Consider the following 26,903-nt stretch of genomic DNA (forward strand, 5'->3'; position numbering starts at 1 on the left):
AGGATGATGGATCAGACTCCCAAACTCATGATCTGCTTAATGGAGCTTAGAGGTGCATACGTGCGTGCATTCATGCGTGCCTGTGTGTGTGTTCCTGGCAAGTGGGCGGGCTCCATGGACTGGCTTTGTCTTGCTTGAGGAGTATGGGCTGACGGTCCAAGACTCTGAAGCATCCAATTAGCCTCACCCCATGTTTGCCCAGTGTTCAGCTACAGGAGATCACGGAAGTCTTTTTCCAGGTTGCACCCAGATGACCTTGAGCTCCCGTCCGCTGCTCAGTGAGAACTAGTCTCGTTGGCGTTAAGACACACTGCTTCCTCCTGCACACCGGCCGAGCTGTGTACTTATTATTGATCCACCTTAGCACCGAGCATTTGCACAACACATCTGCAGCAACTGTAATGCCAAGTCCATGTACAAGAAGTCAGTTCCTGAGTTATTTCTAGCCAGTCCCAGCGGCTTCTCTGCATATGTAGCAGGCGCAATCTGTTTGAACAGAAATCACACAAGTAGGCAGGTAAACAATATCCACATTTACACATTTCCCTCAGGGGGCAGCAGTCAGGCCACTGCACTTCTACTTTAAATTGAGTCTATATTTTGGAGAACTCTATTCTGTCGTAACTGAGATAATACAGTTCCACTGCTCTCCGGGGACAGCATATATTAGTCTTGTCCGTCAACCTTACCAGCCCGAACACATAATGATACACAGAAAAATGTATCATTATGAAGTTGGCAGCCAAAGCAGTGGACGGGTAAGGAGGGAATGATACAGGAATATCCTGAGTGGTCACTACTACTATGTCTCTTCCCTGAAATCCAGGCAGTCTCCACAGCAGCTGCACCCCTGATAGGAAATGCTGCTACCATCAAGCCTCTACCACCAGAGAACTAGGCTAGCTGGGTGGCAGTCAGCAGCCAAAGGTTAGTCGAGTCCCAGCCTGTCTCTCCCGCCTTCCATTTCTCTCTCTTCCTCTCTCCCTTTCCGGCCCCCTCAGCTCCCAATGGCTTCTATGTTGATGTCCTGCCTCAGAACGTGACTTTATTGGAGGACAGGCTCATCGACAGTGCCGTTGGCTGAGGTGAGATCAGTGGGGCAGATCATGATCCAGTACTGCGGTTGCCCTCACAGAGAGAGGAGGTTACAGCAGACACTCACATGGAGAGAATGCCACGTGGAAATGAAGGCAGAGGTCAGTGCTCTATCAAAAAAGAAAGGGCAAAGATTGCCAGCAGGCACATCCAGAGACCTGGAGCAGAATCCCAGGAGGAGCCTGAGCTGGAGAATGAGGGATTTCCATTGTTTAAACCATCCAGCAGGTAACACTCGGTCCTGCAGCCCTAGGGAGTCCTACATGTCCCCCTGCTCTGCGCACAGAGAGTACATGCCTTTTGCATGGGGCTGCTGTCCAGGACCGAGATCTACAACACTGCAGCGTCTGCTGTAATGCAGACATGGATTAGGGGAGTAACCGGACAAGGGCGGTTTCTAATTCTAGGTCTGCCCATTTTTAGTTAAGACTTCACTGCCTGGTCAGTATTTTGGAAATATACTTAGGGGTTGTGGTGAGTCCACTGCAGAGGAGCCTTGTCACAGTGCCGGGCCGGCTGTAGCACAGCTCTATATCATCACTAGGGCGAGGTATAGCACTTTTGCCGCGCGCGCGTGTGTGTGTGTGTGTGTGTGTATGGGTGTGTGCATGTGTGCGTGCATCTCCTGTAGGCACACACGCCTAGGCATTTATCAGGAACAGATAGAGAGAACTGGGAGAAGAGATTGAGTTTCACTTTGAATATGTTTTACAAACAGGAGATATATTTCTTTTTTTAAACAAAGAAATATTTTGCTAAATTGCAAATGATGGGAGGGAAAGAGATTTAGCCTGGTTGTACTTGAGGAAGGCGCCAGTCGTGCCAAATCCTTGGGTATATCTGGTTGTATATTTCTATAATCTGGTTGCAGTTTTTGCATTTCCAGTTACCATCTCTGTAGAACTGTCTTCAATACATGATTACATTTAGTGAAGGGAAACGCACTGACAGAAGAGGCCTGTGACGATGCACTTGTATGTCTGGCTATCCAGGGCTGCCTCTGGGTCTCCAGGATCTCCTGACAGTGGTGTCTATGGAGTCCCCGTGGGGAGTGGTGTGCAGAGTGCCCTTAGAGCCATCTTCCTTAAAACTTGTATTAAAGTTGATGTGATTCAGTGTGTAAAGCTATGTGGCATTAGTTTTATTTGCTGCACACGGAGTCTCCCCCACTCCAGCACTGGCTAGCACCCACTGGAGAAGGGAGCCACTGTGGAAGCTGAAGCAGGTAATTTTTTCACTTCAGAGTTCAAATTCTCCCATTTAAGAAGCTAGGTGGTGTTCCCACCATGCGTGCCTCATGAGGACATGAGATTATGAAGCCTTGGTGGTCAGCCTGAAGTGGGAGGCTCAGAAAGACTGGTGAGGTTTAGTTCTGACTGCCCTTGATAAATAGACTTTATCTCCTCTGAAGTTTGGAGGAGACAGCTTGCTGTCTTGCTAAAGTGAAGCTGAAGTTCAAGGCCCGGCTAGGCAGACAGAACCAGAGCGCTGTGTTCCTCAAGGCATAGGGCAGAATCCCCCATTGTTTATTCCCTAATCCTGTTACCAACAGACAAGGACCCTAAGGAGTCTCTAACTTTATTACCATCCTGGAGCCATTTATCCGTTGTCTGTGGGCTGCTTGGCCAGATGTCCAGGGCTCTGAGCATCTTCTTACTATTCTCTCTGTCCTTCCAAAGGAGAACCTGGAGGTTCTAACCTGACCCAGGAGAGCGAATGCAAAGAGGATCCTTCTCTTGGGAGCTCAGGATGGGGGCCATATACTTGGGTCCTGATTTGGAGGTAGCTGAACAGTGGGGAGATAAGTGAGGCTTCTATTAAAACTGGGTTGCTGCTCACCTGCCCTGCAGCAGCTTCTTAGACAACCCTCCCTAATCGTCCTGGGCTATGCACAGCAGGACTGCAGTGTCACTCCCTGCCAGCAGGGGTCTCTCCTGAGTTGCACTGGGTCGTTATGCAGACCTTGTATGGGCTCCTCCCCCCACCACAGACTGATTGGCTGTGCTCTGTAAATGTTCAGCCTACAGACTTGGATGCCACTCTGAGGCTCAGCAAACTGGAGATGGTTAATTGATGGTTAATCGCCTGGGAGAGGCAGAGGGGAAGGAGTGCACACTGAATCACAGTTCTCTAAGAGAACACTAGTGGATAACAAATGAAGGTCTTTTTGGTCTCCACCAAAGCCTTCTTACCTTTTGGAGTTATCAGTGATTAGCTCGTGGTTATTTTCTGTCACTTTATTTAATAACGACAGGCTGGACACTGGATGTAAAGAGCTCATATTTAGCTTACAGCATTCTTTCCCCCTCTAGAATCGGTACCCGTGTGGTTCTATCCTACAGCTAAAGACGACATCGATAGCGGGGCAGTGCTGCCTGGTGTTCATCAGAAATCTCCTATGGAGCATGCAAACACTACCTCTAAAAGGGATGCTGTCACTGTAAAGGAAAGCCAGGAAATGGGAGGCAGTAAGCCCTTAAACGCTGTGACAAGTGTCAGGAAGAAAGGAAAGGTGAGCCCAAGTCGCTGGGGACACTGTAAGTCTCAGCAGGATGACCCTGGGGTGCTGGTCTAATAGCACACGTGCATCCTGCCATTCCCCAGCTGAAGTAGGTCTCCAGTCCATTGCTGTGTAGACTCTGGTTTCTGGAAACGTCCAGCAGCGTCCCCCACAGAGCAGTCAGGCCCTGCAGAAGTAGCCCTTGCGACCCAGAGCAGGCCTAGTGTAACATGGGAACCTATTTCCTATTTCCTGCTGTGTTACATAAAGGGTATACTGAGCACTTTCGTCATTGTCATTTAAAGCTGTTAAGTGACAATGCTTTCATGTCACCCGTCACTCCCTGGCTCACACACCTCTAGTGCGCACAGACATGCGTGCCTCCACTGTGACTCCATGTAACACTTACTACTGAGTTGCTGCATCCTGCTGTGACTTCCTCTAGTTCTGAAGTCCCATGGCCCCTGGTCTAGCATCCCTGCATCCCACTCACACACCATGGTTCCTCAAGGTCGTCACACACAGTGGCACCGTATACCCAGAATGGTGCTGTGGTGAGTACCGGGTCCTAGCTCCTCTCGTCCATTCACCATGAGCCTTCCTTCACTCAATCCGTGAGCTTGTCTGTGGTGCTTGCTTGCCATTTCACCTTGGTTAGGTTAGGAGACACCCCCTGTAAAGGCGTCCTGGAGGGTTAGGGAAGATGATCTCCCTGAATGTGGGCAGTGCCAGTCCATGGATCCAACCAAACAGGAAGAGGGGAGAAGATGGGAGTGAGTCTAGTGCCAGTATCACCGCTCTCTGCTCTCTGACCCGCTGGCTGTGCGGAAGCTCAACCACTGGACTCAGTCCTTCCTCCTCATTACTGACTTTCCTTCAGACCGTGAGCCAAGTAACCGTCCTTAAGCTCTTCCTTGTCACTTACTTACCATAGCATTGAGAAGAAGGACTAATCTAAGGTGTGACATAGTTATAGCATACAGGTAGTAATGTATAAAATAGCACGCATGTAGTAATGTATAAAATAGCATACATGTAGTAATGTATAAAATAGCACACATGTAGTAATGTATAAAATAGCACACATGTAGTAATGTATAAAATAGCACACATGTAGTAATGTATAAAATAGCACACATGTAGTAATGTATAAAATAGCACGCATGTAGTAATGTATAAAATAGCATACATGTAGTAGTGTATAAAATAGCATACATGTAGTAGTGTATAAAATAGCACACATGTAGTAGTGTATAAAATAGCACACATATAGTAGTGTATAAAATAGCACACATGTAGTAGTGTATAAAATAGCACACATGTAGTAATGTATGAAATAGCATACATGTAGTAGTGTATAAAATAGCATACATGTAGTAATGTATAAAATAGCACACATGTAGTAGTGTATAAAATAGCACACATGTAGTAATGTATAAAATAGCACACATGTAGTACATGAAATAGCACACATGTAATGTATGAAATAGCACACATGTAGTAGTGTATGAAATAACACACATGTAGTGGTATATGAAATAGCACACATATAATAATATATAAAAGGTAAATACCAGTAGGAGATAAGTTTGTAGGAATACTAGTCTTCGTTCACTTGACCAGTGAGTGCTTAGAACATAAGGTCACATGGCTGAGTAAGACCCTTAGGTATGAGCATGTTAGCCTGTCCAGCCACCAGAATGGAGGTAGTCGGTCAGCTCCTGTCTTCTTAAGCAGCCTGGGGACAGGTTTATTCTGGGCACCATTTGTATTGCTTGCTTGACAGAATATTACTGTTTCTTCCCCTTTTTTGTTTGATTGCCCAAGTCCTATGCCACAGTGCTTTCTGGCTGGCTGTCCTGAGAGATTTTAAAGGTCACACAAAATGTGGCCTCTTCCTCTTCCCCTTGAGTCAAGTTGGAAGCACAGGCACAGTCAGCCATTCTAAAGGCACAGGCTTGGTTGTTGATTTAAATGTAGTTCCTGTCTGACCTTACTTAGGGTCCTCTGGACTCTGAGCTCCCAGGACTCAGCCCTGTACAGCTTCAGAAGGATCCAGAAACAATCAGTGCTGGCCACTGGGGTGTGGTAATGTTTCTGCATTCCCCTTTCCTCCCAATAAAACCACTTGATGTGGAAGCTAGGCATGGCCTGGTGTCCCCAACCCCAGTCTGATATCCTTCCCATGTCAGGTGTCCCCTCTCTCCTCCCTACCTCCCACAGCACTGTCCGGGTGCCAGCCCCCGTCAGGCAACCTGGGAGTACAGTGGGATTGTTTCAGTTCTACAGATGCTTAAAAAGCAGACAAATCAAAAAGCCTTCCTTCTCAATCACACTGTTACCAAATAGAAGAAAGAAATGTGGGTAAAGTTAATTGTTTAACTATGATAACCATTTCTGCATATATAAAATGCCACACTGTAGACATTAAACACATACAATTTAGAAATCAGTTCTTTGCTAACTGTTGAAAAACTAAGACATGCAGGACACACTTTTTGATGTATCCCAACTTCATATATTTATCTTAGTAAGGGGCCAGATGTTCTCATTTCTAGTCAGGAAACATGATAATCAGAGATGCATTTCTAACCACCATACTTTACTCAGATTGCACTGAAATCTATAGTATACAACTGGGACTAATTAATGTTTTTAAATATTTACCTACGCACATAGATAGAAATTGTATACATTTCTTGAAGGAAAAAACAAAATAAAAAACAAAACAAAACAAATAAAATAAACCCCCGTAGGCCAGGCAGGCTGGGCAGCAGGCGATGTTTTGCAGTTCCCTGAGGCGCTCCTCAGGCTGTTTTCCAGTGTGATGTGGGAGGTTAATGAAGGCACTGTGAGCCATTGTTATTTCTGGACTGTGAATTGATTAGGCCGAGGATGTACAGTGTGGCAGGGTGGCCAGGCCTGTGTGGCTCTGGCAGTGACCCAACCGACTTTGAAGATAGCATGCTGCTCCCTAGTCAAGGCCTGGTGGCCATGTGCTGTGTCATGGGCACTCCTGGCATTGTGCCAGCTCTTCACAGATGCTGGCGGGAGTCCTGGCTGTGTAGATACAATGTAGACCTTTCTTGGGAAAGTCAAGTTCACTCCTTGCTTTGCTGGTGAAAGTGTATCTACTTGAACTCACTTCAGTGAGTGCAGACTGGGTCCCTGCCTTGTGCCAGGCACTGAGCTAACAGCAGGGATTCAGATATAGAACGACGACACCATCTCTATCCCCAATGGTCTGATAACTCAATGGGTCAGAGTGGCATATGGAGTCCTGGCAGACCCCACAAAGGAATTGGCCTCTAGGCTGTGGTTTAGTTAAAAGGTGGTTGTGTGGGTGGGAAGGGAGGAGGGCACAGCAACTAAGGCCCTGGTGAGAATGGCGTATGCAGAGTCATCAGGGACTTCAGTGTGGGTGGAGCATGAGTGAGACGATGGAGCAGAGGAGCCTGAGGTGGGCAGGGCGTGGCCAGACTGCCCAGCTTCTCATGGCCTGGGCTAAGAAGTTGGGATGGGGTCTTCAGAAAGTGGGGGGGGGGGGGTACAGCGTCACTGTGATGTCAGGACAAATGGACAGCAAACACCTGCCTCTCGGCTAGGTCACACTGGTTGTCTTGGCAGTCAAAACAGTCACAACTACATCATTCCCAGTAGGTCACACCATTGGAGACAAGACCGGTGCTAGGTGTGTAGACAGGAGGTCCAGCCCTGACCGTGTGGCCATCAGAATTCCAGGTGAGGTCAGGACAGTGTGGGCATCACCGCTAGAGCATGGCCTCCAGCGTGACCTGGTGGGAGCAACAGTGCGGGGACTTTTTTTTTTCACCATCTAAGATCCTCCTACAATGTCCATTCCTGTAGCTTACATCTGTTTTCCTCTCCTTGTTATGCCCAGCAAGAAGTAAATCTCAGGGCTAGAGATGGCTCAGTGGTTAAGAGCACTGACTGCTCTTCCAGAGGTCCCGAGTCCCAGCAACCACACGGTGGCTCACAACCATCTATAGTGGGATCTGATGCCCTCTTCTGGTGTGTCTGAAGACAGCTACAGTGTACTCATATACATAAAATAAGTAAATAAATCTTTTTTTTTTAAGAAAGAAATCTCAAATATTTACCCAAGGAACACTTAAAAGCAGCTTTTTCAAAAAGCAGCGTTTACACTGAGGAGGATTCCCAGTGCTGCAGCTGTGGGATCAGGTTGTGCATCATCTGGCAGTGGCTTGGCTCAGTAACCTGGGGTTTGTGCCGGACTCTTGCCAGCACTGGGTGTCACCTCGGCAGAGTCACTGCACCTGGGCTGACAGTGTGGGCCCCAGTTGGACAGCCCTGGGGCAGTCTCTGTGATGAGACACCTCTGTGTCTCTGGGAAGAGCTGCCAAGTGATGACGACACGGGGAGCATGCCCGGCTGTCGCATGCACCTGCTGCAGGCCGCTTTGTGCATGTGGAGCTGTGCAGAATGCTTGGTTTCCTCTCAGGGTTTGTTATTTCCGTCTCCTGAGAAGGGCAAAGAGAGGAAAAACAACCATTTCCACAGAGAGCATGTTTGAGACCTTGTCTCTACCCCACGTGCTCTTGCCTGCCTCAGAACATTCTATGCTAATTACACAAGCTGCTGCTGCCACAGCTTCCTGTTGGTGTCCACGGCTCCGGAAAACATGGAAACTGGTGGCCATCTGTGCCTACAGCGGGCTGCAGTAGAGCTGAAGGGGGTCAGCTTCAGGTGAGGACACTGTGTTCCTGCTGCACACCAGGCCCAGTCATCCCGAAGGAACACAGCTGACAGTGGCTTGTAGAGGAACCCGTGTGGCACTAGGACAGAGGATGAGAGGAAGCCGCCATCCAAGATTCTGTGCTGGAAAAGGACTATAGACCTGAGGGAGATCTCAACCATGGAACAGTAACAGGAGATCTGGTCCTCTCTCTGCATCCTGTGTCTTGTTCTCTTCTGTCAGATTTTTTTTTTTCCAAACTCAACAGAGATCCACCTGCCTCTGCCACCCTAGTGGTGGGATTAAAGTCACACCTGCCTTCCTCTGGCACATTTTTAAATTGCTAAAATATATGCAGCATAAAAGTCGCCATTTGGAACATCTTTAAGTCCGTAGCATTAATTCTGCTGCAATGTTCCACCACCGCTATTCTCTGTTTCCAAAGCAGAACTCATCCTCCGTACTGGCTGCCCTTCATTCTTTCTCCTCAGCCTGTGGTAAGCTCTCATCTACCTCTGCCTCATAAATCTGCCTGGTTTACACAGTCCATGCATGTGGAGTTATATACCTGTCTCCTGTCACTCTGTTGCCATTAGAAGCCTCTGACTCATGCTGTCCCCAGCTCCCATCCAGAGCCAGCGGGGAAATCCCATCACCAATGTCCCATCCAAGGGCCCTTTGTCTGGAATATCTGATCTAGGGCTTTTGGGTTCAGGTTTCCTTGTGTGATTAATGTGTGGAAGAGCCTTCTCCCACCACCTACCCCCACACACAATCCCCTGGCCAATTAGAGGTAGCTATGCTGTCTCAGAATAGGGCTGTGGCCTGGCCCTGTCCGTACCCTGAGAGGCAGTGAAGCATTGAGAAGAGGTCTCAGTATTACTAGAAGACATTTTTGACTGACATCCTTACATCCTGTAAGCCTTAGGTTCCTCATCTAGAAAAGGGGTTTAATAATATGCTCCTCCAAAGCTTGCACAGACAGAGTTCAAATATGTAAATGTGTAAAATGGTGCTTATGTACAGGTTTGTCAAAATCACTGCCATATTTGTAACCTATGCCTCCAAGTTTCATAATGACTAAGTGAAATAGCTTATTTTCATGAAGTACCTGGCAGATAATAATTATTGAAGGAAGTGCCAGCTCCCCATGTGCATGCATGCCATGTGTTATTACAGAAAAACTAGCATGAGGGGGTGGAGAGATGTCTCAGTGGTTAAGAGCATTGGCTGCTCTTCCAGAGAACGTGGTTTTAATTCCCAGCACCCACATGGTGGCCTACAACCATCTTTACTCCAGTTCCAGGGCATCCAGTGCTCTATTCTGGCTTCCAAAGGCACCAGGCAAAGGCATAGGACGCACACAAGCAAAGCAGCACATAAGTAAAAATCACTTTGTAAAGCAACGACCTGCAAGGCTTAGACTGGCCTCAGTGACTGTTCCCAACTGAGAGTCAATGCTCGTCCGACAGCAGATAGCTCCACCCCACGCAGACCCACAGTCCTTTCCTATTTTCTTTCCAAGCAACAGAGAAATGAGGAGTCCCAGGTGTGGAGGCCGGCCGACTGCAGAAGTTCATTTAGGACCATAGCAAAGTCAAAATCAGAAGCACTGAATGTGAGGAAGGTGTGGGGCCTTCACAGCCCAGCCTTAGTGCTTTCACCCCTTCTTTTTGAAGTTTGGAGACAGTTCCTTCTGGGATCAGTCTTTCTAACCTCCAGCAAAATATCATCCCATTCCGTCAGAGATCAGATGAGTCAGTGGCCTTCCTGTTGTGTGGGTCCCTATAGTTTCAGTCAGAATTAATTCATTTTAAACCCACAGAGGAAAAGTATCCTGATTGAAAACCGAGCTTTACCAAACTTGTCTCCTTGTCCTAATTTCAGTTGCCAGCTGAAAGGAACTGCACAGGAGGTAAAGAGCGGTGGGAAGTGTTACCAAGTTGAAGCTGGAGGGGATGGCTGGCCCCAGGGAAAGACACTGACTCAGACTACAGGGAAAGTGTTATATGCGTGTGTCCCTTGTGAGTGTGCATGCATACTCGTGTGTGTCATACGTGTGCACAGATGTGTGGCAGCCAGGTGTGCATATGCGTGTGCCAGGATGCACTAGAACAGAATGTGGCTTCTGAGGAACGTGTTATTTCTTCCCACTCAGCTAAGCACAGCTCTCCTCTAGTCCCCTACTCACCATGAACTCATGGGTACTTTCTGAACCTATCTGAGATTAGCCTGAGCTTCCGGCTAAGGTTGAAGGGATTGGTTGCTTCTGCTTCTGCTTGGTGTAGGAGAGGCTCAGGGGAGTGAGTGTTTGCTGAAGCTGCTCATCTCTCCCACCTCTGCCTCAGCTCCTAGAAGGAACTCTGCTGAATGTCACCTGTTAAGCTAGACTCTCACCGGGCCACATCCTTCAACAAGCAAGGCCCTCACTGAAGCCGATGGAGCTTTATACTCCAGAGAAGAAGCTTGTCCAAGTGTCTTTTCCTTCCAGAGCTGAGTGAGTGGCTTCTGGACGCACCTGGCTTGTTTCTGTTGCGCTGCCAGCCTGCCCTGAGAACCAGACTCACTGGGCACCCCGTGTCCCTGCAATGAAGGCTGCCATGCCTGGGTGCCTCAGCCTTCTGCAGATCTTTTCTCTGCAAGAGTTGGCAGTGGTCCTAGTGCATGCTTCAGTGAGCTGGTAACAAGGACACTTGAAGATTTACCTAGCAGGGTGATCCATCCCTGAAAGCACTCCGGGTGCTGGGAATCCAAGGCCAGGCCTCAGGCTTTTCCCACTCACCGCTAACTGGCTCTCTGTCTCACCCAGTGCTGGCCAGTGAAGGAAGGAAGCAGGCCATCCTCCATCGCAGCTGAGTCATGTGATGTTTCATCTCCTTCTCCAGTCTTCTAATACCTTACACCTCCTCTTGTTCTGGGGAGCCGTCTGAAGCTAAAGGAAGAGAGATTGCACTCGTAGGTACCCAGGTGTCAGCACATCCCACACACAGCCCTCACAGCCCACACACAGCCCTCACAGCCCTCACAGCCCTCAGGGATAGAACGTTGAGTTCTTGTGGAGCCGGAGCAGGACACACTTTGACTTGCTCAGAGTCCTCTCTCTGCTCCTCCACTGTGCAAACGTGTGGTCACGTGACTCTGTGCCAACACTGCTGATCGCGTCTCATTTAGCCTATTCCCCAGACACACATTTCACAAGCACAGTGAAACCAGAGGAGCTCTTATGTAAGAGGACCTGAGAGGGGAGGGGAGGCCCAGGGGAGGCTGCGAGTACACATTGCTAAGATAGAGGACTTGAGGGAGGAGTCTCGGGGAGTGTTGGGGAAGGAGAAACACTTTATAGTCAGGGTAGCTGAGGGGCCCCACCGTGCACACTTAGTTCCTTCCTGGGTGGAACAGGTGGTGGGCTTAAGAAGGATGACCTGAAGATGGGAAGAGCTGGCCTCTGCAGGGACCATGACCCCCACCCCATCTAGACCAGGATCCCAAAACGGTGAGGCTCATGGCCAGCAGGGAGCACCCTCAATGAGAGCTTTGTCCTTCTGTAGAGGATTGTGAACTTGGCTCAGCAGAAAATTTCCAGGATCCCACAGGTGCCCACCTGTGTGGGAGATGGGGGCTGACCCTGGCCCCAGCAGGCGAGGCCGGGAGGCCTGGCAGCGCCCAACAGAGTCCTGTGCCCGAGGCGGGCATCTCTCGGTCTTGGACAAGGGCCAGGGGATCTCTGGGAGGTTAGTGAGAAACCAGGGAGAAGAGACCAGTGGAGGATGCTAGCTAGCTGAGGGCTTATAGATTCAGCCGTGCAGCCGGTCAGGGTCTTCTGGAGGCTCCGGGCTTCTACGGGGCCTGGCCTGGCCATGCTGGGTGTGCTGGCTTTTCCTTCAATGCTTCTTTTCCAAGCTGTGTCCACAGCCCAGGTTTCTTCATACATCTCCCACTAATGGAGACCTCAGAGAGGAAGCCAGTATTGAGAACTCTGTCCTTCTGTTGTACAGCCTTCCAGCCAGATGGCTCTGTAACTTCTCTGGGGTGGGTGAAGAGCTGCCCTTCCTGAGGGGGCAGCTTGTACTCTCCTCTAGCCGGGTGTGTGGTCTATAGCCGTCTCCACAGTGTGGGCTAGATGCAGACGCATGCCCAGCTGACGTGGACGTGGCTTGATGATGACACTCTCTCCTTGATCAGCAGTTCAGCAGCCTGCATTACTACAGGGAAGAAGGTAAGGGGCAGCTGGGCCCCAAGAGGAAAGGTCTACACAGGCACAGAGTTCCAGAAGAAAGGTTAGGAGACTCATGTCCAGGAAGACAGGCTGTTTTTGAAGAACTGCCTTCCTTGGGCAGTGGCTGGAGCTGGTATCTAATTTTCCTGCCAGTTTTGATCTGGGTTTTAAGTTCCACACTTCACAGTCACTCACACACTCGTCATCATTGTCTAGTCTGGGTGAGCCCAGGCCACATTCTTCGTCCCCCATGCGCTCTGCAGTTCCAGACGGTGGCTGGCACCTGTGTAGACACCTGACTCCAGCACAGGTGGGAGCAGGCTGGGAGAGCCACCAGAGTCTCCTCCACCTTCGTGGGGCCCCCAGACCCAGCAGAGACGCAGGAGCATCATCTGGAAGCCCAGATGGAGTCGGGCAGAACACTGCTACCGAGGAGCCAAGGAACACATCTCGGTTTAAAAGGAGAAGCATCTCCCTGGAAAGTCGGCCATAGGGAAGCGGCAAAGAGAACCTCTAAGCCTGTGAGCGTGGGCGAAGCGAGGTTGGCCACGGTCAGGAAAGAGCATAGGCATGTTTGCCTTTGGGCCATCTAGAAAAAAGGGCCCTGTAGGCCAGCATCACCAGCTGCCCGGTCCTGAGACTGGGAACACGTACAGTGGCTGGAGAGCACATGAGGGTGCCACCGAGATGGCCCCTAGTGATGAGTGTCACACCATTCAGACCTCAGACCATGATCCTGCAGTCTGAAGAGCTGGTCAAAAAACAGACTCAGGTTGAGGGAGCCATGTAGAGGCCTTGTAGACCGTGTTAGGGGAGAGGGCGCTGAGCTCCTTGGTTGTGACTAGGCCATTAGGTTGGGAAAGGGTGCCTTCAGGGAAGACTCCACTACCATAAGACTCCATGTTTCTATACCAAAATGAAAGAAGGAAGAGGTTCCAGGGGACAGAGAATGCTCCCTCCCTGACTGTTCCTCCTGCCCCAGTCCTTCTCCTCACACAGTGGCCCTAAGGGAGGTTAGGTAGGCCAAGCACCATCTCATAAGACCATCCGGAAGAGAAGGAAGGGGGCAGAAAACTGGTCGCTTCCCCGCCCTGTTTCCAGAACACTGTTCTTACAGACACTAAGAAGGAAAAGTAAGGACTGGGCAGAAGTGTATCCAGTCAGTGACCGCCTCATGTGCCACACCTGGGAAACAGTAAGCAGTGAGATGCTGCCCACTGGAGACCACCCATACCCCAATCCTGAACATGCCAGGGGCTTTGCTGCCAATGGGAATCAGGTTTGAAGCAAAGCAAGTAACCAAACCCATAGCACACGCAGCTGGCGACACCCAAGGACAGATGATTGTCTCAGAGCAGTGGCTTTCATTTCTGCAAGCTTCATGGCCCATAGACCCCAATCTTGGCCCGGCACCCAGGCTTCAGCTGATGAGTCCACTGAACAGACTGGGAATTGAGACCCCCACCCAGCACAGGCAGTGGCTCGGCCAAGGTCACCCGCTGATGGGTGCAGAGCCCACACCAGCGCAGACAACCGCAGAAAGGGGGTAGGCCTGGCAACCACACTGCTCGGCGAGCTTGACTTGCACCTGTGCTTCTGTGATCTCATCAGACATGTCGAATACTGCCTGCATTATCCCATGACGTCCTCCCACCATCCTTGCATATAGTCAGGAAGCCAGGGGCTTCTGTATAGAAGCCAGGAGGTGGAGAATAGCGTGCCTTTTCCAGGGTGATGAGCAGAGGGCCAGGATTTGAATGAGGTCCAAGCTGAGACCAGCTGCTCCTACAGCCAGCCCTGCTTTCTTGACTCGGTCATGCGCTGGCCATAGAAGGAGGTGATATCCCCTGAACTCACATCTGTTCCATGGCCATAAGCTTGTTGCTTCCAGGACTCATTTCCTGGGATCCCCCTCCCCGCAAGGCTGTAGCAGAATAAGAGGGTGTAACAAGTGTTAATATAGAATTTGTAAAACATTTCAATTTGTCATATTGTCTATTTTATGGCCATTAAAAAAATAGTGATGTTGATACTATTATAGTCTTCATCTCTAGAAAAACAATTTTAAAAGGGCTAGTAAGGTGGCACAGCTGGTAAAGTGTATACCATACAAACGTGACCACCAACTTCTGTCCTGGAAACACATGAACATGGAAGGAGGAAACTGCACAGAGCTGTCTGCTTGCCTCTATACACTACACCACACACACATACACACGCATGCGCGCACACACACATGCACATACACACATGCATGTACACATTCGATAAGAAAATGTTTTAATTACAAAGGGATCAAGGTGGCTGGAGAGATGTCTCATTGGTCAAGAGCACAGGCTGCTCTTCCATGAGACCTGGGTTCAATTCCCAACACCCTCATGGTGGCTCACAGCCATTTGTAACTCCAGTTCCCGGGGATCTGACAGTTTCTTCTGGCCTCCGTGGCCACTGCAGACACATGGCACATAGATATATGTACTGGTAAAACATTCATACACATAAAAATAAATGAATCTTTAAAAAAAGAAAAAGAACAACGAACAAACCCAAACCAACCAATCAGAAGCCAGCTCCTTTTTCTTCTGAGTAGACCCTGGGCCAGCAGCAGTGACAGCAGCAGCAGCAGCGTTCCCTGGGAGCTTGTCAGTGATACAGCTTCTGAGGGGGAACTTGCGTCTCAATGGGGTATCAGATGAGCCCACTTCCACACAGGGTATCTAAGCAGGACCACTCTGTGACAGGCTCTAGTCCACAGTGGCCTTGCTCTGAGCATGACCTGTGAGGTGACCAGTGTTCGTGTCAGTGTGCTGCCACTGTCTGGTACCTTGACCAAACCCACACACAGATACGTGAGCGGGACGGAGTCTGCTTAGGTGGGTGGGAAAGGTGCCCTCATTTCTCCTGGGTTTAACAAGTCGCGGCTCCTAAGGCCCTGATACCTGTGCCCTCGCATCTAAGTGAGGCCAGTCCCTGCACCTCTGGCTTTTGGATCAGAACTCCCTTCAGTGAAGGGCATTGCTGTAGCTGGGAGTTTAACTGGAGACACAAGGTCAAATTCCACACATACCCCTGGTCCTACCACACACACACCCACATTCTGCTCACTGTCCTGGAAAACACCCCATCGTGTGTCCCTGGCCCTTTCTCTTGTGACCTCCAATGCCGTGGGGCTATTGGGAGCAGTGAGCCAATTCCAAAGGTGACACTGGCTCATTCCCTCAACCCCTATGATAAACATCCCTCCCCTTGGCATAAATTTGGGGAATGGGTAAGATTAGTGTTCTAAGCTAAGGCCACAGCCTAGACCAGGCCATGTGTTGTGTGTGTGTGTGGGAGGGGTGGGGGTGGGGGAGCAGGAGTCGGATGCTCACAAGGTCCAGTCTGCATCTTCGTGGTCACTGGAGTCCCAGAACTCTCTCCAGAATTGAGCCAATCCCTGACAGAGGTGCCCAGCCATCAGTGAGGCCTCTTCTGGGCCAGTAGTAGGAAGGGCCTGGCCTAGAGGGCCAGGCCTCTCTGGACTCTGCCTGCCTAACCTTTGTCCCTGGACATCTCAAGACTGACGTGGATTCCTTGGCTCTTGGTCCAGCCCCACTCATTCTCCCTCTAAACCTTGGGGGAGGGAGGCCTCACAGCTGTCAGCTCAGTGGTCCAAGATGTCTCCTCTCTTCCTGAACTCTGCCTCCAGTATCTTCTCGCATGCTGTGCACTCCTGCCACTGGGTTTTAGAGTCTGATTTCCCCTCCTCCAATTACTTCATCCATTTGAGGCCAGCATCTCAGCCAGCGCCTCTGTGACTGTCCACACAAACACCAGTGAGCTGTGTCCAGGCTCCCTCTGCCTGCTTGGTTCCAATCACACCCTCCAGGCCAGCAAGCCATTTTATCTGTCTGTTACGTATCCCAGAGAGGAATGCCCAAGGATCCTTGGAAACTAGTGCTGACATCAAATTGTTCTCACTCCAGCCCCTCCTTCTCTATAGGTTACTTCATCTTCCACCCTCCTCAACTTTCCCCATAGCCTTGGCCTTAGATAGGCCCCAGGGCTCCCCTCTTCATGGCAAATCCCCAAGCCTAGTCCCCCTGTCTCTACTTCAGCTTCCCTCACTAGAAGCTGGAGCCGACAGCCTCTCCTCACTCAGTCATGTAGATACTAGTGTGAGTGTTAGTAACGCTTCAACAGTCTAGCACACAGTAAGCTCTTCTCATCCCTGCCCTCTCCCTTCAGTCTGGCTCGCTCTGGCTTTCCTGTCCTCCCTCTAACCTCTCTGACAAGACGCCGTCTGCCTCCCCTCTGTCTGTTCCATTTGTATCCTCTCCAGTCCAGCATGCCCTGCTCCTTGGTATCCTGTATTCATTCACTTGTCCCAAAGGTCACTGTCCCCTCCTGTGCACTGTCAAGCTCTTACCTTCTGTAGCTTTCAACCCTAAGAGACACAGGGGCCAGCTTCAAAAGGGGAGGAGCTGTCCCGGCAGAGCCCGGAGAGACTACTGATCAGGGATGTGAATAGCTTGTTCCAGAGAGCACCGGACGGACGGTAAGAGCAGGGTGTTGCCTCCATAGAGGGACCTGTTTCAGTAATTAGAGCAGAGTGTCACCGGGGCAAGGTTGGTGGAGGGTAATGTGTGTAGGTCAAATGGCCAAGGTGAGGAAGGGCAGAGGGTACCCCAGTGGTAGAGCAGAAAGGACGATGGTGGTAGCAGTGATGAGCAAGGAGGTGCCCGAGGCTGTGATGATGACGGGGCAGCTGTGGGAGGTGGAGGATGAGTCCCGGGAAGGACCAAGGCGGGAGGCAGCAAGACTGGGGTTTTGGTGTGAGCGCCGAGGTGCTTGGCCTGATGATATTCAGGTCAGCATGTCTGAGTGACAGGCAGAATGGGCACCCTCATCTCTGCCACACAGTGCCCAGTGAAACAACTCGGAGAAGGATTGGCTTTGGCTCAGTCTCAGGGTGGGCAGGACATGGCATGGAGGAACATCTCTGTCTGGGGTGGCTCCTGTCTGAGGCAGCAGGAGCAGGAGACTTGCTCACATCTCAGCAGACCAGACATCAAGGATCAGGGTCAGAAACTGGTCAAGCTCTATCCCCAAGGCCCACCGCAGGTGGCCCATTTCCTCCTCCAACCCTGTGCATTAAAGGTTACACAGCCGCCCAGCACAGCACAGTAGCTAGAAACCAAGGGTTCAAGCACACGAGACTTTTAGGGACATCTCAGACTCAAAGAAAACAGGCCCTGAGACTTTATATCTCTGTGACTGCACACAAAAAAACCCTTTTTTAATTAAAAAGATGAGAGCCCGATGCTGATGATGGCTTGAGTGTGGAAGGCACCACCTGGGGAGATAAACCTAGAGGAAGACCTGGCGGTGAGGAGAGGACATGGAAGGAAGGCCTGCTGGGGACACCTGGACTGCCTACCTGGGTCACAGGGCTGGCTGATGAGTGGTTGGTAGGGGCAGAGTGGGTGCAGACCCAGCGAGGCTGTATGGCCCTGTGGCTCCTCGGAGATCTCTGCAGCAGAGGAGGAGCCCCACGGCCTGAGTTAGTATCAGCGGCTCAGGTTTCGTGTAGGGGACAGGTGGCTGGGGTTCTCCTAGGCCGCCATCTTCAGGAGTCTGAGGTGCCTTCTTCAGCCACCTGCTGGGCTTCTCTGCATACAACTTCGTATCCTCTCCTTATATCCCCGCCCCTCCCAGCCTGCACTGCTGCTACTGGCCCCACCTCCCTGGCTTGCCCTTCCCCTTTTCTAGGCCCTCACGCAGCTCTTCCAGCCCTACTGGAGCACATCCGCCATGCTCCGCGGTTGTTTTGTAGGATGGACTGGTGGCCGTCTCCTAACCCCGCCCCCTGTCTTCACAGCTCCAGTGCTGCAGGGGTGGGAGAAAGGCCTGGTGACTGAGATTGTGCTCAGGCAGGTGTGTGCATGTTGAAGAACCCACTCCCGGGTGGCATGACCCGAAGCCTGCAATGCGGTGGGTGGGCGCTCCACAGCGCCTCAGGGGTCAGAGCTACAGGGCCTGGCCAGGAAGGGAAACCTTAGACTGGTGATGTAATTCTTCGGGGCTCTGAGAGGACTATGGCTGTGTGGAGAACTGTCTCATGGCTTACCAGGCCTTGCCATCAGAATCCCCCAGGATGCAGGCACCTGTTTCTGTAACCCACAGAGATTGACTGGTCTTAGCCTGTGCAGCTGTGGGGACCAGACAGCAATGTAGGTCACCTTTAGCACACCCAGGTCTGGCACAGGAAGCCATGTCGAAACAGAAACTCCCAGATGGCTGGGTGGACAAGGGCTGGTTGCTGAGGTACACACCCCTAGCAAGCTGGGCAGGCAGGGAGAGACATCTGCAGAGTCAGCCCTCCTGTGGCTGAGTGCCTACACTGGCAGACAAAGCCATTTCTCCTGGGCACACTGCTGGGCACCATCTGTTTACCCCTCTGCTCCCAGAGCCCACCAGAAGTCCCGTGCAAGAGACTTATCCCTGTCCCCAGCCTAGGTCATTGCCCAGCAGGCCACAACCTGAGCAGCACAGTGGCCCACAGTTGGCTTCCGCCTTGGTGTGGGGTGTTCTGCTCACTTCTCCTGAGCTCAGTAGATGCTCCTTAAGTGATAACTAGCTGCTGCCCTCGGGTATCCTCTGGTACCCAGTGTATCTCAGTGAGAATGGGGGCTTTGGACGTCTCCTGCTGACTAACACATGCTGCTGCTTATCTCGTCCTATGAGTCCACAAGCCCCGACCAGGGAACAAAGGACAGACACTCATAGAGGAATGCAGGGATCTGGTGAGGTTCATACACACTGGGAGAGCCACAGCTCCCACACCAGCAACCCGGAACCTCAGTGTGGTTATTAGGTAGAGGGTTGGCTATCCTTACATGCAGACTCTGTGAACATCCAGGAGGAGGCCAAAGCTTTACTTACCAGTCTACACACACTGGTCCCTCGTTTGCACTCAGTCTCCCAGGGGAAACAGCCATCCCTCCTGAACCTCACCCAGTAAGTCTTTGCCACTGTGGGGTGAAGCATTGGCCTCTTTGAAATGGCAGTGCCCATGTCAACAGGACACACTCAAGACTTCCTTGACTTGGGACTTTGTCTGTCCCTACAGGCCCTCAGCACTCACATTGCTGGACTCCCGTTTGTCACTGTCTAGTCACTGGCAACAGCCTCTTGCCACTCTCCAGCCTTCCATGACAACATTTTCTCAGCCCCTTGGCAACAGCAAAATCAGGGACCTGGGAGTTCCAGGTCCCCCCTCCCCCCTGTTTTGAGCCTGGAGAAGATCGGGTGAGATGAGGACAAGCGCTGATCGGTTCCCCATCTTCACTTCTACAGGATTGCGTCCCCCGAACTCCATCTGCTGAGGTGTGGCTCTCAGCACTGTTGAATGCCACCAATGGAGGCATCAGATGTAACTGTTGTGAAGAAGGACTTGTGGTGGAGTAGGGTAGCTCTCCAGAGATAGCTGCACACACAGATCACCCCTGAAGGTGAAAGTCAATATTGGGCTGAAGACACTTCAGAAGCCAGGGCAGCATGGAGGATGTTCTTCCTCACAGCCTGCAGAGGCAGCGCTACACCACATCCTACATTCAACAAACAGTCCCGACTGACTGAGTCTCTGGCGGGTGCACTGCCTGGTGTTCCTATTTTCAGGGACACAGAGGGAAAGTGAAAGGTCCACTTTGCAGGTGGTGGCAGAAGCGAGTCTCTAGAAGGCATGGTTCTTACAACAACACCCCAGTGCCCTGCATGACCCCCCCTCCCAAGCTGAAGGCTTCAGTGATGAAAGTTCAAACCACGCCGATGCCTAGTCTGGATGTGGTCTGCTCTGTCCCCTGCTCAGTGGATGAGCAGTGGTCCTGATCCATAGAATAAGGAATGCGGTAGCTGCTCCCCCAGCAAGCACCTCCCTTCTCCCTGCCTTCTCGCCAAGATCGCCTTCCTGGTCTTCTTTTGTGAGGCCCTCTGTCCCTGAGGGCTTTTCTTACCCTCCTCGGCTGAGCCAGGGACACAGGTACCATAAGTCTACAGAACATGCTGGCGAGAGGGGCTGAGCGGAGGCTATTCTTTGGGGAGGGGAGGCAGGAATGTCAGGACTTGCTGCTCCTCAAGGAGAGCTCTGCATTTGTGTCTCCTACGGGGTCTGCTGGGCCTCCTTCCCGTGGAGTCCCTTCCTCCTCTTCTATCAGGTAGCCTGGTTCCACCACTGAGGACTGGCCCACCCCTACCCTTAGGCCTTTAGCTTGAGAAACTGAGGGCTCAACCTTGCCTCATGCTATGGCGTTTGCTAACTCAGTTACTGGCCTACAAACAGAGCTGGTGTTTGTAACCCACGAGGGCCTCCAAATAAGGGCAGGTGTGTGTCCTACCTGCTTCCTTTCCTTCCATGGCCCATGCAAGGTTTTGGCTTTTGGATAACCCAGCCCCTTCCAGGGAATGTACCATCAGAAAGAAAGGGCTTGAAGGGGCTTCATTCGTACTTTTCCAGAGGCCTCGCTGACTTCTGGAAGGGGCTTCATTTGTACTTTTCCAGAGGCCTCGCTGACTTCTGGAAGGGGCTTCATTTGTACTTTTCCAGAGGCCTCGCTGACTTCTGGAAGGCCTCGTTATTTACAACGACTGTACGTGCAAGGCTTGTTCCAGTTGAAAACGAGTTCCCAAGAGAAGGAAAACCCTAGTCCCTGCTATCATGGGACCCAGCTATCATGGGGAACGGGACGAGAGCACAGAGGGCAGATTGGATGGGTGTGAACATGGGCAGCCTGCCCAAGAAACTTCTGGAAGATAGGACTCAGAACCACATAACTGGATTCATCAGGAGTCCCGGGGACAGACATAGCCAGCCCAGGCCCCTGTGAGGAAAGGGCAGGTTTGAGGCTGTGTACTGAGCTGATTCAGAGTGGTTCTTAGGTCTGCCCTCACAGCCAGTATCATGACAGCAGTGACTCTGTGTCTCAATGTCTGGTCTCCAGGGCTCTTGGCTTCAGGTGTGTTGGCCAAATTCAGAAATGAGTTTGGAATTCAGGTGCCATTCCTTGGAACATTAGCCTGTGGAATCTGAGGAAGTCAGAGATAAAGGAACTGCAGAGGTCAGAAGCCTCCGCCTAACTGACCAAAGACCTCGGTGTCCCAGGAGAACAAGAGACCCCAGTGTGTAGGGAGAATAGGAGAGGGTCATGCAGTCCACCCCCAACCCCGCCTTCATGGTGGGTGGGGAGATCTGGGGCCACCAGCACCCACGAGAGAGCTCAACTTGCCACATCCCTGTACGGTTCTCATCTTGGTGAAGTTGCCGTGGAGGCGGGTGAAACCAGCCAATCCAGCGTCCTCTGTGTGCTGGCTTCATCTAGGAGATTGGGAGCACTTTGACCAGGGCACACAAAAGGTCATTTTGTGCTTGGCTGGGTTGGGGGGAGTTCAGTTCCCTTTCAGGCTGGTTCTGCTTCAGCAGACACACTGGGAAACTTGCATTTCTAGTTTCCATCCCTTTTTGCCCATGATATATCAAAAATGTGTTGATCTGGTTCTTTCTAGCTCTTCGTTATAGAATTTCTCTGCCTGGTGCTTGCCTACCTGATACCATTCCTGCATGGTGCTGGGGTGAGTGCTGTGGTGGGCACTGTGCTGTGGTAGGCGCTGTGGTGGGTGCTGTGGTGGGCGCTGTGCTGTGGTAGGCGCTATGGTGGGTGTTCCTAGGGAGCCACCTGGGTTATAGTTTCCACCTGGACATGTCTTCTCTTCCTCTTGCAGGCCTCATTTTTGTCACTCTTGATATGAGAGGGAAGGTCTGGGGGCTTCAAAGCAAGGGTGTACCCCACACAGCCCTGACCGATGACTACTTGCTGAGGGGGAAAACCCCTTCAGCACACCAGAGGCTTATCCATGGTGGATAGATTGCTCAGGGTAGTGACTCAGTAGCCTTACCTCAGCCTGCCTCCTCCTGCCACCCACCACCAAAGGCGGCAAGACTCACTCCTCCCTTTTTCATAGTCCTTTCTTCCTTCCCGAGTTCCTGTCGTCTGGGCAGCCCATATGGGGTAGAATCGCCTGAGGACCCCGTCCCTCCTGCCAGACCCTGATCTCTTTGGGGTCTCCTGCAAGAGAAGGGAGGAAGCAGCGGGCAGCATGGAGCCTCCATTGATCTCTCTTCCTCCCTGCTAAATGTCCTGTCCCCACCATTGGAAGAGGTAGTTGGCTTGTAACCTGACTCTGAAATTAACCACTTGACAGTAGGGTTGGATGGCAACGTGTTGACGTGCTAGCAACCCATCATGGCCGGCTCTGTGGCCGGAAGGGCCACAGCCTCTCAGCTTGCTCTCGAAGCTTATCTTTGCCAAGGTTGTTATCAGCAGGCAGGCGCCAGATCAAAGCCTGCTCTCAGCTCTTCTCAAGCCATTCCTGACCGGACTCTAACAATGGGCCTGTGTGCTGCATTGGTTGGTGTCCCACGGGCATGCTTTTCCCTTACCAAGATCAAACTGTCGGCTGCCTTTCTGACACGTGAGAGCACAAAGAAGGCTTGTCTGTCCCTTACTGGAGTCAGGTGCTAGAACTGAGGATGGGCCTGGTGCAGCTCCTGCATGCCGGGGCTCTGGTTTGCTTTGGACCACAACTTACACTTCCCCTGCATCTGATTTGGTGAGCATCTCTATGAGGCATCTCTAGCCAGTGTAGCCACAGTGTATTCCCTACCCTGAGGGCCCAGGCTCGCCCAACCTGGCCCGGGCACTGCTGCTGGGCCTTGTCTTTGAGCACAGGTTTGGGGGCCCATCCCCCAGATGCTACAGCACCTAAGATCTTGATGCTCAAGGCTAGAATGCAGAACAACCAGCGCTCTAAGCATGTCAACCATAGGAAGATTTCCAGATGTTTCCTTCTACCTCCAAGTGCAAGTATTTGGATAAAGGCCAAGGAGGGTCCCTCCAGCTGTCGCAGTACATGAACCTAGGTTGACTTTTCTGAATCTGCTGGAGAAATGTGGAAACTGTGGTGGCGTTCCCTCCTAAATGCCGTATTCCCACGTGGTTCCACACAGCTGCTTCTCACCCTAACTTGCAGTCATCTGCTGAGAGCTGTCTCTGGACCCCAGCCTCTTCTTAGCTCCTCAGAAATGCTAGGCATAGGGTCATGAAAGAAGCTTGTTGTAAAGGGGAAAGCCTGCTGGGGTCAGTCTGAGTTTGGCTGCCTATGACTTCGTCATCTGTCACTCAACCCCCCACCTCCCCGTGTCATGTCCTCTTCAAGGCCATAAGACAGGGTGAGGATTTTACCTTGCTGCCGTCTGGAGGATGTGAACTTTGAGCCACAGGCCGGGGTTCAGTCTCTGCTTCTGCTCCACACCAGCTGTGTGACTTTGGGCAAGTTACACAGTCTCCCCGGGCAGTGTTTTCCTAGCTCTGTGGCGGGTCATCTCACAGAGCTCCAGACTTGAGGAGGAGTAGCCCCCATTCAGCATGTGGTCCGGGACCTGCCATCTCTGCAGACCCTAACACAGTGACAGTGACAGTGACAGTGATGATCTCATCAACATGGTCTCCCTGAGGTCATCGAGGACGTGAGAGCCCGAGACCTGGAGTTAGGGGCCTGGATTCAGGCTGGCGAGGTGCTGTAGATTCTGAACCTCGGAACCCCCCCCCCCCCCCCCCCCGCTTTTGTTTCTGAGAGACCGAGGGAGGAGTGGTCATTGTGAAGGCCCAGGGGCCACGGCTCACTCACCCCAGACTGGGATAACTCTGTGTCCTTTCCCTTCACAGGCACACATTCTGGCAGTTCCGCCACGAGAACCCCAAGACCAGAGTTGGGGACCCTCCTCCTGAAGGACTCCCTGGCTTCAACAGTGGAGTGATGCTGCTGAACCTGGAGGCCATGCGCCAGTCTCCGCTCTACGGCCATCTGCTGGAACCTGCCTGGGTGCAGCAGCTTGCTGACAAGTACCACTTCCGGGGCCACCTGGGGGACCAGGACTTCTTCACCATGATCGGCATGGAGCACCCGGAACTCTTCCACGTGCTGGACTGCACCTGGAACCGGCAGCTGTGCACCTGGTGGAGGGACCATGGCTACAGCGACGTCTTCCCGGCATACTTTCACTGTGAGGGCCACGTCAAGATCTACCATGGGAACTGCAACACTCCTATCCCAGAGGACTAGGCACCAGCTCGCCCGCTATGCCAGTGGGGCTCCCGGGCCTGGGAAGAGAGAGAGACTCGGCTCGGATGCCCTCCAGGGGCCAGGTGCTGCAGATGCCCCAGCTGGCTGGTTCCTGTCCAGCCGGTCGCCATCCAGAGAGGCTCAGCTGAGCCCTCCTGGCACTCAGACTGTTTCGCTCCGGGCATCCTGGGACACACACGGGCGGTTGAAGATCCGGAAGGAAGGGAAATTGCCCCTTGTCTACATAGAATCAGAATCCTTGTAAAGGTCTGGCTTTGCTAGACTGAATAAGCATCCCGAGCAGCAAACTCTAATGCTTTGTGAGAGAACAGACTGCTGGGCTCCCAGTGAGCACTGAATGCCGAGTGAGAGTTTTAACAAGCAGCCCAGGGCAGAAGCCTCCAAAGGAATGCCATGGTCTCACATCCTTTCCCAGGAGGCTTTGCACCTCCTCCAGGCATTCATGTTGCCTGGTGCAGGCTACACTGGCAGCCCCTTTTGGATAAGGCCTGAGCATGTAAGAATCTGCTTACTGTCCCACTCGCAGCTCTACCCCTACTGTATCCCAGAACCGTCTACCTGCCCCAGGGACTGACCACTAAGGAATCAAATCTATCATCAAAGGACAGAGATTGCCCATGCCACGGCGTGCACTAGATTCACTCCAAGGAGCAGCCAACCAGGTCTCAGGTACAACTGGGTGAGCTTGGGAAGAGGTGGCCTCCTAGTCTCATCATAGTCCCTGGAGAGGAAAGAAAACAAACTCCTAATTTCCCTTCCCAGAAGTGAGTACCATTTCTCTATGTACGCTTGAGATGGACTCTGTAAGTCAACTGCCCACAGGAAATCCCCACAGGCCATGTCTGCACCCTCAGGCAAGAAATGGGAGGTTCTTACTATATAGTCTGTAATTACCATGAGAGACACTAGTCTTTGAGAACACTTGAGTCATGGCATTTGCTCTCTGGCTGCAGTGTTCAGGGCACAGGGCTCTGAAAGAAGAATAGAGTCAGTATCAACCAGAAGACCTAAAAGGACCAACCGGAAGGCCTGCCTGTGGCTGCCAGTTGGGTGGTACTGTCCTGTTTGGTTCCAGATGCAGAACTATCTCATTCTAGCTCTTGGCAGGCTCATCTGCTGCCGGGAAGAAGCCCGGATGTCGCTGGCTCCTTAGCCCAGACCTCCCAGTTCCATTCATGCCTGGTGAGGTGGCACACTCCTTCACCAGCCCTCTGCTGGGCCCAGGTCATCTGTTCTCCCAGCTACTTGGCGTCCTATTTATAGCGTCTGTTCTTAGATGCCTGCTGTGCACCAGGCGTTGGCTTAAGGATTTCTGTGTGCCCTGGATAATAATCATGAAAACCTCAACAAGTTCATCCCCAGCTCTAAAACTGAGCTATGAAAACAGACATGGACGGGCCCTCTGTTGTGTCGTTTACTGAAGCTTTTTATTTACAGAAATGTTGGAAACTGTTGCTAGGGAAGCAGATAAATAATGCAGTCATATGGTGAGATATATTAGAAATCATTTGAAGGAATATTTCATGTACCAGGAAATACTTATGCTAGTGAGTAAAGAATACACAATATAAGATTGTATATGTGTCCTTCTATTTTTTAATCACATGTATGTGTGCATCTCTATGTATTTGTGTACAAACAGGTACATACATGAAATGCATATGTATGTCTGAAAAGAGAAAGAGTTAAGAACAGGCCTATTCTGTATTTTATTCAACTCCTCATAGACCATGCTTCAGCCAGTCACAAGACAGCTATCCCAATGGGGGAGGGGATTAAGAGACAGGAAGCTTTTAAAACTCACAATAACAGATGAATTTTTCATCAAGAATTAAAGTGTTTCTTGAGCTGGAGAGATGACTCAGCAGTTAAGAGCACTGACTGCTCTTCCAGAGGTCCTGAGTTCAATTCCCAACAACCACATGGTGGCTCACAACCATCTGTAATGGGATCCAATGCCCTCTTCTGGTGTGTCTGAAGAGAGTGTCGGTGTACTCACATACAATACAATAAATAGATAGATAGATAGATAGATAGATAGATAGATAGATAGATAGATGAAAGAAAGAAAGAATTAAAGTGTTTCCAGAGCTACAGTGTCTTCTGTTACTCAAGAAAAACAGTAAACCAGGTAGGTACCCAGCACAACAGACTCTCCCACTTGTGCACACATGTATGTGTGCATGTGTTATTGTGGG

General features: G+C 51.3%; 1 protein-coding gene and 1 long non-coding RNA gene across 5 annotated transcripts in view; one reads left to right on the forward strand and one right to left on the reverse strand.

Moving 5' to 3' along the window:
• Positions 1-26,401, forward strand: part of Xxylt1 (xyloside xylosyltransferase 1) — a 120,222-nt gene extending 93,821 nt beyond the window's left edge. The window contains exons 4-5 of one of the 2 annotated variants that reach the window (XR_015632839.1): positions 22,069-22,134; positions 24,288-26,276. Coding sequence is in view for 1 of the 2 variants with exons in the window: in NM_001430794.1 (NP_001417723.1) it covers positions 24,288-24,684 (397 nt within the window). In the remaining variant the exon portion in view is untranslated. 2 annotated transcript variants of the gene reach the window in all.
• On the reverse strand, positions 8,132-18,206 carry LOC120095677 (uncharacterized). Of its 3 annotated transcripts, XR_015633542.1 has the most exons (4): positions 17,948-18,200; positions 16,937-17,097; positions 15,085-15,304; positions 9,244-11,244 (listed from the first exon to the last, which is right to left on the reverse strand). It is a non-coding gene; the product is annotated as an uncharacterized LOC120095677 (long non-coding RNA). The 3 variants fall into 3 exon arrangements; XR_015633540.1 differs by lacking the exon at positions 15,085-15,304 and having other exon boundaries at positions 8,132-11,244; positions 17,948-18,193; XR_015633541.1 differs by lacking the exon at positions 9,244-11,244 and having other exon boundaries at positions 14,491-15,304; positions 17,948-18,206.
• Positions 26,402-26,903: the final 502 nt, after the last annotated feature.

The sequence above is a fragment of the Rattus norvegicus genome, chromosome 11 (genome assembly GCF_021556685.1).
Source record: "Rattus norvegicus strain SHRSP/BbbUtx chromosome 11, alternate assembly SHRSP_T2T, whole genome shotgun sequence".
Classification (NCBI taxonomy): domain Eukaryota; kingdom Metazoa; phylum Chordata; class Mammalia; order Rodentia; family Muridae; genus Rattus; species Rattus norvegicus.